Source organism: Theobroma umbraticum, unplaced genomic scaffold (genome assembly GCF_002168275.2).
Source record: "Theobroma umbraticum cultivar Fairchild unplaced genomic scaffold, ASM216827v3 scaffold_51.0, whole genome shotgun sequence".
NCBI lineage: Eukaryota > Viridiplantae > Streptophyta > Magnoliopsida > Malvales > Malvaceae > Theobroma > Theobroma umbraticum.
The window spans coordinates 7997204-8009671 of record NW_018397260.1 but is presented as its reverse complement, the minus strand read 5'-3'; the positions used below and the strand labels follow the sequence as shown (position 1 = coordinate 8009671).

The following is a 12468-nucleotide window of genomic DNA, read 5'->3' as shown; positions in this document are numbered from 1 at the left end:
TTGTTGAAGAGCAGGTGTCTAAAATTTCCTTCAACACCTATAACCTGCTCATCTCTTTTATCCTTGCCTCAATTTTCTTAATTGACAAGAAGGAGACGTTTAGAGATTACCCAAAACAAATTTGATAAGCCTTATACTTCAAGCTGTTGCTGTTTGATTTTTCTTAGAGTAAGTACCTAATGTTTCTTATCTGAATGGCAAAATGTGCAGTTTGACACTTTCGCAAGCGGCAATTGTTTCATTTTTCAGCAATCTCTCTGATGTGGGCCTCCATGCTTCGTTATTGGTACCTTTCTAATCCCATATGAGTTGCACAAAACTCTTTCCTTGTACAATAATCTGTGGCTGTAAGATTGGATTCCTAAATTGTCACTTACAAATCTATCTATCAATCCATTTGTTTCATTTTTCCATGTAGTTTTTGTTTAATAAGTTTTAATAATCGATTTCATGAACTTGACCAATGTTACCATTTCAAGTTATAAACAGAAATGCAAATTTTGTGTTTGCAAAAGGTTTGAATGATTTTCATAAAGAATTAAGTGAAGCATTTGACTCCAGTTGAGAAGATGAACCGGTTGAACTTTCCTGTGCAGTACTATTTAAAGGCCAGGTTTCACTTCAACAAAGATCAGTTTGCTGACTTAATGGTCATTACTGGAGTTGCAGGGACTATATCCCAGGCATGATATTTTTGTTCTGTTTTTAAGTCATTTGCATTCTTCTTTTCATTTATTTGCAATTTTCCAGTTGATCTGAAACTGAAGCCATCTTGCAGCTGCTTCTCATGCCCATATTAGCTCCTGCTCTCGGAGAGGAGAGATTGCTGGCAATAGGCCTTTTTTTCAACTGTGCACATGTAAGCTACATGTTCTTTCCATGTAATTTACAGCCCGTACATGTTTGTTCCATTAACACATGACTGATTTTTTTTTAGTATATTAATATTGTAACTGGACATGTGATGATCTTGTGCATAAACTATTGTCTTTATAATTTATTTTAATTCTTTATTTAACAATTTATGGGCTTGAATGCAGATGTTCTTCTATAGCATTGCATGGTCCGTCTGGGTAATTCCTGCAACTTAACTGACATTCAAAATTTTGTTTTCCTTTAAACTTTTAATATGATTGACTCTCTCCCTCTGCTTCCACTAGTTTAAGTTATATCTTACCATGGCCTATACTTTTGTAAAATGGCAGGTACCTTATGCAGCAGCTGTGTTCTCCTTATTCTATGTTTTTTCACAGCCATGTGTAAGTTTGTTACTTCATTTATTCTTACAAAATCTTCAGCATGTCTTCTAGCATATTTTGTGATCAATTTTTGTTTTAAATATGCAGATACGGAGCATCGTATCTAAACAAGTTGGGCCCTGTGAGCAGGTATTATTTGGTAGATATGCTTCTTTTAGCGAAAGTCTTGTGAAGATAAATCCTGTTTTCATTAAACAAGTATGGGCCTTTTCCTTTCCCATGGTGTGAGTGAAATGGAGCTTAAACTAGGTTCCACATAAACTGTATAGGAAATCAAACATAACCAAGAAAATTTACTTGAGAATATAATGACAAATCGAAGAAACAAAATGTAAGATAAATTTTGATTATCAAATATTTGATCTGAATATGCCATGTATTACAAATCCACCTTTGACTAGGTCCTTCAGTTTTGTTTCGTGTTTGTTAAAACAGACTAATGCCTGTTTCCTTTTGACCCTTTTTCAGGGAAAGGCTCAAGGGTTCATTTCAGGCATAGGTTCCTTTGCCAATGTTGCATCTCCCTTGATTTTCTCTCCTCTAACAGGTTCCTCAAAACTCAATTCAGCTTATCCTTAGGCTCAATCTAAATTAAAAACTGACATTGTTAACTCATTCTTCCAGCTTTGTTCCTGTCAGAAGGAGCACCATTTTATTTCCCTGGTTTCAGTATCATGTGCGTTGGGTTTGCCTCGGTAAGAGCATTATTACATTATGATGAGTAGTTCGTTTCATCTATGTACCAGTACACATGTTATGGGAGTAATATTTTTGGTCATATTTCCCTCCTCCTTGGAGTTCTGAAAATGATTGCGTGCAGTCCATTTTACCTGCTTGGGGCAGGTGTAATCAAGGATGTGCACAAATGCAATTCATGAATGCTCCGGCTGCTTACCTAGACAAATAGTAATCGACCTTGGCCACCAAAAGCTATTTTATTTTTCCATAGTATATTAGCAATATTATCTGACAAAAGCATCAGAGCATAGTGACTGTCCATTGAACTTTCAAATTCTGGTTTCTTTCTTTGCTTGGGGGTACAGTTACTAATTAGACAATTTTCTTGTAGATGGTAGCCTTCTTCCAGAGTCTCATGATAAGGGCCGTTCCTCCAATTTCAAGTCAAAGAGTTAGCAACTACAACTGCATGGAAGCCTAACAAGGGATGAGTATGTTCCAAACTCTGAAACTCTGAATAATTCCTTACTGGAGGTTATCATTACTCGCAAAAATCTTTCAACAATTCGTACAAAAATATTAGTGTAACGACTAGAAATGTTGGAAGTAGAACTTCTCAAGTTGAAATGGTCCTCTATAGCTGTACAAGCTGTAGCTTTCAAACCGTTTGACTTGGTATAGATATAGAGCCTGCTCGGTGCTGCAGAAAGGAGCCTTATTTCAGTTGCATCTGCAAGAGACACACTGAATGCTGGTTACCTAGATCTAAAAGCACATCAATTATGATTATTTTTTTTCCTTTTTTTGGGGAGTGGCTCATTTACTATGATAGTGTTACTGCTTTATATCATTAAAGTTGGGAATATCCCCTGAACTTTGTATTATAGTCAGTTTCAATCAGTAGAGAGAGACAAAGCAGGTTGCTTGCCATGTAATGAAAGCCTCCTGCAGAAGAAATGCAAGAGTTGGGAGCATATGCGAATATAATGATATTCTTGTTGATGTTTCTCAAATTTATCACAAAAAATGTGAAAAACCATTGATGAAAATGGTTGAGTAACGCTTCAATTTATGGGTGGTGATGGATCTTTTTTTTCTAATGCAAGGTCTAATGTCCCTCTCATACATCAAATGAAAGAAGAAGGGGGAAAAAGCTGTAAGTTTTGGTAGTATTAACTGTGATTTGTTCTCAATCAACAGTGATCAGACACCAAGTTTGCTTCAAAAGGAATATATAGAAATTAAGTTAAAACCTCATGCTGATGTTATTTCCAATCGTGAATCTTTAAATCTCCAATATTTACAGATATATGAAGAAGGTGAAACTAGGTGACGTATGATGAACACCATTAACACAAATGGAAGCTCAAAATCAATAAACAAAAGTCTCTCTGTGAAAAGAGTAAACAGGAAAACAAAAACAAATTGGATCTTCTCTGCCCCGTGTGTGTCTCTCTCTCTTCTCTTATCAGCGGGCGCCGTCATCGCTTGTTCATATGATTTCTTTAACATGATTAAAGCTTAAAAGATTTCAATGCCCTTTTTGAGAAAACTCACTTTTCCCTCTGTTTCTACTTTATTGAACAATTATTTTCCCTTCATGGGGTCATGAGAACACTGAATGCCAACCTCTGATGACCTTCCACCCATGGCCCATGGGGGTTTACGAACTATGGGAAGTATGGGATTCACGCGTTTCATCTGTCAGAAAAGGAAATCTCATACAGAAACGCTTTTTCCCATTAACAAAACTTCCGAGTTAATCAGACTTGATTGGCTGGAGTTGGAAGGCAAAGCAGATCTAAAACATGAAAGCTGACAAGGAGAAGCAACTAACCACAGGCCAAGGATGCAGTATCCGTGAAGTAGCGTAGCGAATTTTCAAACGCGGTTTTAACGCTGTCACCACGTGGCTGACAACTAGGAAATGTTCAAGCTCATGCTTCCCATCAATGTTTAGTACCCCACAACTTCTTTCTGCCTCTGTCAACTGGTCCGTTCACCATATCTCACCTTCACAACCAACCAGTCTCCAAGCTTTCTTATTCGAAGTTAATTTGGATTGAATTTGATGTGATTATGGAACTTCCCCTTCTGTTTTTCTTGCTAGTATTGTAAAGCTTGGCCTTTTGGAATCTGACAGGAACTTGATCTTATTCTTTAAAACAAAAAAAAAAAGAAGAGAAATTGGACCCATGATTTCGCAAAATCTGATAAATGTAACTACCCAAAACCCACAGGTTAATGACAGCCACGTGTATCGAAAAATTTTTGTTTTAAAAAAAAACGAATCATTAACATGACAAAACAAATTCGTTAACTTTTTGTTTTCTGTTCCTTGTCAGTGCCTTCGGTTGTCGCCGTTGGCTTGGTCGGAGAAACCAAACCGGATTCTGCTGTTTTGAACCTAACGCCAATTTTACAGAATGCGGCAGTAAGATTTGTTGTTCCTCTGGTTATAGCCAACGCGAAAGCATAAGAAAATTAACCACCAAAAACAAGAAAAGCAAAACCTGACTCTTCTTTTCACCTACCTACGTTTCACATTGTTATTTTATCTACTTAGATTCCACAATTTCCTGTTTTTCGTCTGGCTTTTGAATAAATATCTCGATTTGATTCAATGGCGGACGATATTTCGGATTCAATTGTACGTCTGCATGGCGACCTTGATTTGAAAATCATCGAAGCTCGATGCTTGCCGAACATGGATTTACTCTCGGAGCGACTCCGTCGATGCTTAACAGCATTCGACACGTGTCGAGCCCCGTTTTCTAGACGGAAGAAGAATCACCACCACCGTAAAATCATCACCAGCGACCCTTATGTAACGGTCTGCCTAGCCGGTGCCACGGTGGCACGGACGCGCGTGATTTCGAATTCCCAGAACCCGATTTGGAACGAGCGCTTCAAAATCCCCCTGGCGCACCCAGCATCTCACGTCGAGTTTCACGTTAAGGATAATGACGTGTTCGGCGCCGATTTGATCGGGGTCGCAACCGTGTCAGCGGTTAAGGTTCTTTCCGGTGAAACCGTTAGCGGTTGGTTCCCTATAATCAGCTCTTACGGTAAACCGCCAAAGCCTGACTGCGCGGTTCGCCTGGAAATGAGATTCATCAAATGCGAGGAAATCCCGTTTTACAGATACGGAATGGAGGCAAACCCGACCGAGTTCGGGATTGGAAACTGTTATTTCCCTGTTCGGCACGGGGGATCCGTTACTTTATACCAAGACGCTCACGTGAAGGAATCGATGCTACCGGAGATTGAATTGGAGAACGGAACCGTGTTCAAGCACGAGCCGTGTTGGGAAGATATCTGTCATGCAATCCTAGAAGCGCATCATTTGGTTTACATCGTCGGGTGGTCCATTTTTCACGAGGTGAAGCTTGTAAGAGAGCCGACGAGGCCGTTGCCAAGTGGTGGGAATTTGAGTTTGGGGGATTTGCTCAAGTACAAGTCGCAGGAAGGGGTCAGAGTTCTGTTGTTGGTTTGGGATGACAAGACTTCCCATAGCAAGTTTTTCATTAACACGGTATGTATTTTTCCCTTATTCTCTTTTCTGGAATATTCTTAGCAAATATTAGGAATCTTTTCTTTGTTTTTTGTTGGTTTTTCAACATTTTTGTCTTGTCTTTAGTCTTTAGTGATGTTAGCTTTTGAAAAATCTTTGTCTTTCTAGCGGGAAATTTGTAGTATTCCTCTGTTTCTGGATTCTGCGTTAGGCTTTTGCATAAAGGAATGATGGGGGGTTTGAATTTTGGAAATTTGTTGTTTTCAAAGCCTTGTACTTCAGTGCAATACCAAGTCCTTTTGCCTAAAGAAGAAAACTTGTTAACGATGGTTTCTCTTTTGTTCAACGATGCTAGCTTTTTGCCTTTCATTAGCTGGCTGTTTTTAAAATTACTGCTGCATCGTTGAGAAAGTGACTTTTTCAGTTTAATATTGTAATTGGGTTCTTCCTGCCGACCAGGATGATCCCTTTCTGCAAAACAGAAATCAGATGCTCTTGGTTTTTCATTTTGGTTTACATAAATATTCTGTTTTTATCTTTGTTGATTGAGGGTAGCTATTTGTTATAGTTTTTAATATGGAAGGTGTTTGATTGCAGTCCGGAGTGATGCAAACTCATGATGAAGAGACTCGGAAGTTTTTCAAGCACTCTTCTGTTTCATGTGTTCTGTCCCCTCGTTATGCCAGCAGTAAGCTTAGCATTTTCAAGCAACAGGCATGCTTTATGCTATGGTCCAGTTCTTATTGCACATTTTCCATCATTAGTGCTGACTATTAAATAACATAGTTGTTCCAGAGAGAAAATTCATTCTTAGGAACTGAAGCATGTACTTACTTTATTGTGGCTTGTAATCCAGGTTGTTGGAACCCTTTTTACACACCATCAGAAATGTGTGATTGTTGATTCGCAAGCATCTGGAAACAATCGAAAGATTACTGCTTTTATGGGAGGTCTGGACCTTTGTGATGGCCGCTATGATACACCTGAACATCGATTATTTCAGGATCTTAATACTGTATTTCGAGATGATTATCACAACCCGACATTTTCTGTGAGTATCTCATTGTTTGGAATTTTCATTCTCTTCTCAAGTGGTTGATATGATCTGCTAAATTTAATATGCTGTTAGCAGTCAAACTAGGACTTCACCTGGTTCTGCACAAATGTACTGTTACTTTTTCCAACCTAAATTTCTCCTCTGTGTAGGGCATATAATCTTCAATTAATTTAAAGAATTTCGAGCTAAATGGCTCATACTAATTCAATTTTTTTCTTTGTATTGTCTTTTCTTTCCTTTTAATTGTTAGGCAGGAACCAAGGGGCCAAGGCAACCATGGCATGATTTACATTGTAAGGTTGAAGGGCCTGCTGCTTATGATATTCTTACAAACTTTGAGCAGCGTTGGAGGAAAGCTATAAAATGGTCAGAGTTTGGACTTCATTTCAAAAGGGTTACTAGGTGGCATGATGATTCTTTGATAAAGTTAGAACGCATTTCATGGATACTAAGCCCTTCTGCATCAGTCTCAAATGATGATCCTGCATTATGGGTTTCCAAGGAAGGAGATCCAGAGAACTGGCATGTTCAGGTAAATTACTAAAATGCATTTTTGAAGCGAAGTACTTCAATTAGATCTAACCCTTATCCAGTTCTTTAAATTGGCAGGTTTTCCGGTCTATAGATTCAGGATCTGTGAAAGGGTTTCCTAAAGATGTTTATCAAGCAGAATCTCAGGTATTAATTTTTATTTCCTTTCTCTTTCTTTAGGACAAAGAAACAGCAAGCTCATTATATATATTTTGACTTACCATTGTACTTCTTCTAGTTTAAAATACTATTAGATTCTTTATGTTGCATTTTTGTGCAATGTGGATCATTTATTCCAACTTTATTTTACTGCAGAATCTTGTTTGTGCAAAAAATCTGGTGATAGACAAGAGCATTCAGACAGCATACATCCAGGCAATTAGATGTGCACAGCACTTCATATATATTGAGAACCAATATTTCCTTGGATCATCATATGCTTGGCCATCTTACAAAGAAGCAGGTTTTACAAACTTCTGTTTGCTATTTGCATAATTTCTTACACTCAAAGCATTCCATACTGTTCCTTAGAAGTATTCAGAAAATCATGTCTCGTACAACAGAGTTATTTGCCCCTCTTATGAAATTTGTGCTTTATAAGATTCATGCAGAGCCATTTTTTAATAATAAGCTTGTGAATCTAAGAAGAGGTTCAACTTTCATGAACATTCGTGTTCTTATTATTATGAAAACGCTTATTGTTTTTGGTAATTGAGGATTAAATATGGTCGGAAGTCTAATATACTACTATTACTCTTTTGGTCTCTGTTTCCAAGAGATGATCTTTCTCCTCAGAAGTCATATTTCTTTTTGGTATGATTAGGTGCTGATAATTTAATTCCTATGGAATTGGCATTGAAGATTGCTAGTAAGATAAGAGCAAAGGAGAGATTTGCAGTTTATGTTGTTATACCAATGTGGCCCGAGGGTGTCCCTTCTTCAGCATCCGTGCAAGAAATTCTCTTTTGGCAGGTAATATGACTAGATTTTGTTTCTTTCCTTTTCCAATCATTTATTACTAGAATGAAAGAAACTACTGTCTTAACAATATTAGTAATGTCACCTAGAATTAGAGTAGAAGAGTATATAATCAAACTCTGTGGCACTGATTTCAGCTTTATTCTTTTCTTATTAAAATTTTTAAAATAATTTCACACCAATGTACTATTCTTTAAGAAGTGATGCAAACAATTTTATAACTAAGCTCTAGCCAAGGTTGTTTGTATTAAGTTGGCACAGTTCACTTAAACCTTTTGAAACTGCCAAGGCTATGGTAAATGGCTGTTTACTTGCAAGGAAGAATAGATGATTCATTTGCAAGATGACTTCTCGTCCTTGCTAGCAATTTGCATTTTGTTACTTGGCTTAGTGTTTTTGATTTTTCAGGGACAGACAATTCAAATGATGTATGGAATCATAGCACAAGAGTTGAAATCCATGCGTATGGAGAATTCTCATCCACAGGACTACCTAAATTTCTACTGCCTCGGTAATCGGGAAGAAATTCCCAAAGAATTTTCTGGGTCAAGTTCATCCCTCTCCAATAATGGTGACTCGGTAATTAAACAGCAAGTTATATCCTTAGTTAAATTGACTGTTAGAGCTTTGATTTGTGTTAGCTCAGTTTGGTCCCAACCTAGAGTGGAACCAGGTTCACTTTTATTTTAAAGCCATTTCATCTATGTTCTTTTGACTTGACTAATGGCTCTTGACATTCATATACTTGCCTCAGTGAGTAGAATGAATTTCTAAATATTTACTTATTTTGATACAAATTCTTCTCAGTGGTTTTGCTATGTGGATGCTACATCTGACAAGAAAAATCACAAAAAATAACCTGCTCATAGGATAATAATTTCCTCTTCCTAAGCAATCACAAAAGGAATGACAAAATTGTGTTTAGCTAGACCAACAAGTAAGTTTTAATTGATGATATATAGTGGATTATTTTAGTTTTCTGCTCCCTTTTGAATTCTAGTGCTTTAATCTTTGTATTCGGAGTTTAGATGATTGAAGCAAGGAGTAAATATTTGCTGACTTATCAGTTTTCTGGGTAATAAAAGTGTTTTAAGTTCAGATGTTGATCTTTTATATGGAGCTAAGAATGTGAAGATAAATCACTATTTTCAGGTTTCAGCTTCACAGAAGTTCCAGCGGTTTATGATTTATGTGCATGCTAAGGGAATGATAGTAGATGACGAGTATGTGATATTGGGGTCTGCCAATATTAATCAACGATCATTGGCTGGTTCAAGGGACACCGAGATAGCGATGGGTGCATATCAACCTCATTACACATGGGGTGAGAGGAAGAGACACCCGCGTGGCCAGGTTTGAACCTTCATCCTTGTCATTTGGGTTTCATATCTTATACAGTAAATTTTCAAACTTTGCTTCCTGCTTTGGGGATTGCCCAAGACCTAGAAGTGCTGTCCACAAGGTCCTTGTTTCCCTTTTTCAATCTATCATTCTTTTTCTTTTTTTCCTAAGGACCTTGTTTTAGTGATTGTTAATGTTTGTGCACCAGCATGCTTGCTAATAAAAGAGGCTTAGACTTTCACTTGTTTTATTCCATAGTCGATGTTGAGAAGGGGGATTTACTGGGAGCGATTTCAGAAGAAGCATGCCTACCAATTAAGTTATGCCTAGACCATAGAATTTACGCCACAATATACCTGCATTATCATTCTGGTTGCCTATTTGAATGCGATTATAATTCTCTATCTTAAGATTAGAGAAGTAATGTGGATCAGATTAATTGATGACTATGCAGGTTTACGGGTACAGAATGTCGCTGTGGGCAGAACACATGGGGAAGGTGGACTATTTCTTCAAGGAACCTGAAAGTTTGGGTTGCGTGAAGAGTGTGAACAACATTGCTGAGGAAAACTGGAAAAGGTACTCAGCCGAGTCCTTTACACAATTACAGGGGCACCTCCTCAAATACCCCATTGAGGTAGATTGCAGTGGCGAAGTAAGCCCCTTGCCTGGACAAGAGACCTTCCCAGATGTTGGAGGCAAGGTCCTTGGATCTCGAACAACGCTTCCTGATGCTCTTACTACATAGGCTTCAAAAGTTTTCGTGTTGATATCATCGTATGGATTCATCAACTTTCAGTCCAGCACGCGAGAAGGGGAAAAGAGAGTGGGGCAAATATAGTTCTTCCTACAAGCATAGTGCAGATTACAGAGGCAGGGTTCACATAGCAATGGCTTGTACTTTGATGCCCATATTCTATTTATTGAAATCAGTAAGTCTGTACTATTGGCTTAAATATCTGCAATTCTTCCACCTTAAATTACAGCAGGAACGTTTAAAGAGTTTCCTTTGGCCTAATATTTCCATAGATAGCAACTGTGCCTCTCATCTCTGGAGTGGAATCATTGAAAACAGTCTTTTTCAAGGAAAATTTAAATGGGAAGAAAAAAATATAAGTCGTGTTACAACCAAATCGACAGAAATTCAAAGCAAATCAAGGACACAAAAGCATCTCTTCCTTTTGAGATTCATCTAAGACATTTTCTCATCCCCAGGACCTAAAACTCCGATACCAGTCAAGAAGTAGGAGAGACGTTTGAGATGAAACGTACATAAAAGTTTTACAAAGAACTTAGTTAACGGTCACTTTTCCAACCATGCCAGCACCCTGGTGAGGGGAACAGTAGAAGCTGTACGTTCCTTTCTCAGTCAAGGTAACAGAGTAGATCTCTCCTGGGGCATTAAGTAGATCTTCATCAGACATAGAGATTTTGGAGGCGTCGACGCCGCTTGGGATTTCGTCCTCATCGAAGATAACATTGTGTGGGAAGCCAGCATTGTTCTTGAAGACAATCTTCTCTCCAGCACTCACGCTGAAATCGCTGGGAACAAAAGCCAAAGACCCATCATCAGCACCGAGCTTGACTTCGATGGCCAAGGCGTTGCTGGCAAGAATTGCGCTCGCAGCAGTGGCGGCAACAGCAACACCAACATCCTTGAGGGAGGCCTTGATGCTGAGCCTTGGGCCTGGAGAGGCTGCAACCTTGGCAGTGGCACTAGCTTTAGCTGGGGTGGCACCAGCCTTGAGGCCAGTGAAAGATGGGATAGCAACAGCTGAGGAGGTGACAGCGGCCATCATACAAAGGCTTCTGTTTTTCACTTGATAGATATGTGCTCGAGACTCAGAGTGAGAGGCAATCAAAAGGGCAGGAGAGAGAGATTGGCTTTTAATAAGATGAAGTTTGATTTTGTGTGGCTTGAATTGGAAGGAGGATAAGTGATTCTAAGGATGACAGGGCGAATGGGTGGAGAAATGCGTTATCTGCTGAGGATCGCTCAGATTGGACAGGTCGGATTCCATCCAATAACGTGGGCATGGGCATGGGCCCTCTGAATTCTGCTGTGAGGTGGAGAATACAGTGAGATGAGGAAAGCAAAGCCAAGTAATGCCAAATTGATAGAAGAGGATTCTTTTGCTTCGCTGCTTCTTATATTTTCTTGACCTTTATCTTCAGTCTCAGAAATGAATACATATTCATCAAATTGTTGTACTAGTAGTGGTTAATTTCACATGTGGATCTACTTCTCCTGAAACAAACATTGTAAGGAAATTTCTAACGTGAAGGGTGTCTCTAACCTCAATCTAAATCGAATAATGGAGGAAAACAATCATTAAAAACAAACAAATGTTTCTTAGCCTGGCGTTATAACTATAAAATGTTAGATAAGAAGGATAAAATCAAGCTAATCTTACCATACAACCTTACAAGTAAAAAAACAAGTGGCAAGGATGGCCATCAGCAGGCTGATATTTTTTGCCACTCCCAGGGGCTGCCTGGAAATGTGGTGCACATCGCACTGGCTCATTACAACACCAAGATTTTTGTGAATTGCTAGAGAAAGACCAATTGGGAGTACAGTAACCACAAGATTACAGATACGGTTGGAAGATAAACATCAAAAATCTAATGATTATACATAGAAAGTCAATTGCAGCAAAACGATTGAATCTTTTAAAGCTATCAAATGGTTGAAATCAAATTTGGGTCCGAATAAAACCCCGAGTCCAACATGCGAACAGTTTCTTTTACGAAATTTGAAGGAATTCTTTCCAAGTTCCACCCTACTTCCCTCTCACTGAATGCTAGGAAAACCACTTCATTTCATAGATACCTCTCACATACAGCCCCGCACACCAGAGCTAGCTATGGAGTGTGTTGAAATGTAGCCAATCGCTCGGAGAGAGGTGGATATCTCTCCTCTCCTTAACCATTTCTGTTACAGGCCTTAGCATCCCTAATCTAACCTAAAAAATTGAAGATTCTCGTTTGAACAGTAACCTTGACCCAGAAAAGCTTCTCCAAGCACACTAGGTAGAACGTGCTTAATCCTTCTATATGGTCTTATGACCGGCGAAACAGCTAGTAAATCTACATAAGTTAAGCCAGCT

The 12468-nt window shown here is 38.6% G+C and overlaps 3 protein-coding genes across 5 annotated transcripts in view; 2 read left to right on the top strand and 1 right to left on the bottom strand.

Annotated features, from left to right (window-relative positions):
- The window catches only part of LOC110416253 (Major facilitator superfamily protein), a 7500-nt gene extending 4480 nt beyond the window's left edge, over positions 1-3020 (top strand). The window contains exons 6-15 of the mRNA XM_021428184.2: positions 1-14; positions 211-286; positions 597-683; positions 779-859; positions 1041-1073; positions 1206-1259; positions 1347-1388; positions 1728-1806; positions 1884-1954; positions 2329-3020. The exon at positions 1-14 is cut by the window's left edge and continues 192 nt beyond it. Coding sequence (XP_021283859.1) covers positions 1-14; positions 211-286; positions 597-683; positions 779-859; positions 1041-1073; positions 1206-1259; positions 1347-1388; positions 1728-1806; positions 1884-1954; positions 2329-2418 — 627 coding nt within the window. The 3' untranslated portion in view covers positions 2419-3020. The remainder of the gene's footprint in view (positions 15-210; positions 287-596; positions 684-778; positions 860-1040; positions 1074-1205; positions 1260-1346; positions 1389-1727; positions 1807-1883; positions 1955-2328) is intronic.
- A 138-nt stretch (positions 3021-3158) lies between these two features.
- On the top strand, positions 3159-10185 carry LOC110416252 (phospholipase D delta-like). 3 transcript variants are annotated; one of them, XM_021428183.2, is made up of 10 exons: positions 3159-5472; positions 6049-6165; positions 6308-6502; positions 6759-7040; positions 7118-7186; positions 7355-7502; positions 7863-8011; positions 8426-8567; positions 9138-9370; positions 9813-10185. In XM_021428183.2, the coding sequence occupies exons 1-10, from the start codon at positions 4561-4563 to the stop codon at positions 10104-10106; spliced, it is 2541 nt and encodes an 846-aa protein (XP_021283858.1). In that variant the 5' UTR covers positions 3159-4560; the 3' UTR covers positions 10107-10185. The 3 variants fall into 3 exon arrangements, with proteins under 3 accessions (XP_021283858.1, XP_021283856.1, XP_021283857.1); XM_021428181.2 differs by having other exon boundaries at positions 8426-8596; positions 9170-9370; XM_021428182.2 differs by having other exon boundaries at positions 8426-8596; positions 9170-9370; positions 9827-10032.
- A 250-nt stretch (positions 10186-10435) lies between these two features.
- On the bottom strand, positions 10436-11581 carry PETE1 (plastocyanin 1). The gene has a single exon (XM_021428189.2). The coding sequence runs from the start codon at positions 11155-11157 to the stop codon at positions 10651-10653; it is 507 nt and encodes a 168-aa protein (XP_021283864.1). The 5' UTR covers positions 11158-11581; the 3' UTR covers positions 10436-10650.
- Between the last annotated feature and the right edge of the window lie 887 nt (positions 11582-12468).

Excerpts from the sequence above, each read along its gene's own strand:
- PETE1 (XM_021428189.2), bottom strand. The coding sequence starts at position 11,157 with ATGATGGCCGCTGTCACCTCCTCAGCTGTTGCTATCCCATCTTTCACT.
- LOC110416252 (XM_021428183.2), top strand. The coding sequence starts at position 4,561 with ATGGCGGACGATATTTCGGATTCAATTGTACGTCTGCATGGCGACCTT. Across the intron at positions 5,473-6,048 it reads GCAAGTTTTTCATTAACACG|TCCGGAGTGATGCAAACTCA; the intron begins GTATGTATTTTT and ends GTTTGATTGCAG. Across the intron at positions 9,371-9,812 it reads AGAGACACCCGCGTGGCCAG|GTTTACGGGTACAGAATGTC; the intron begins GTTTGAACCTTC and ends ATGACTATGCAG.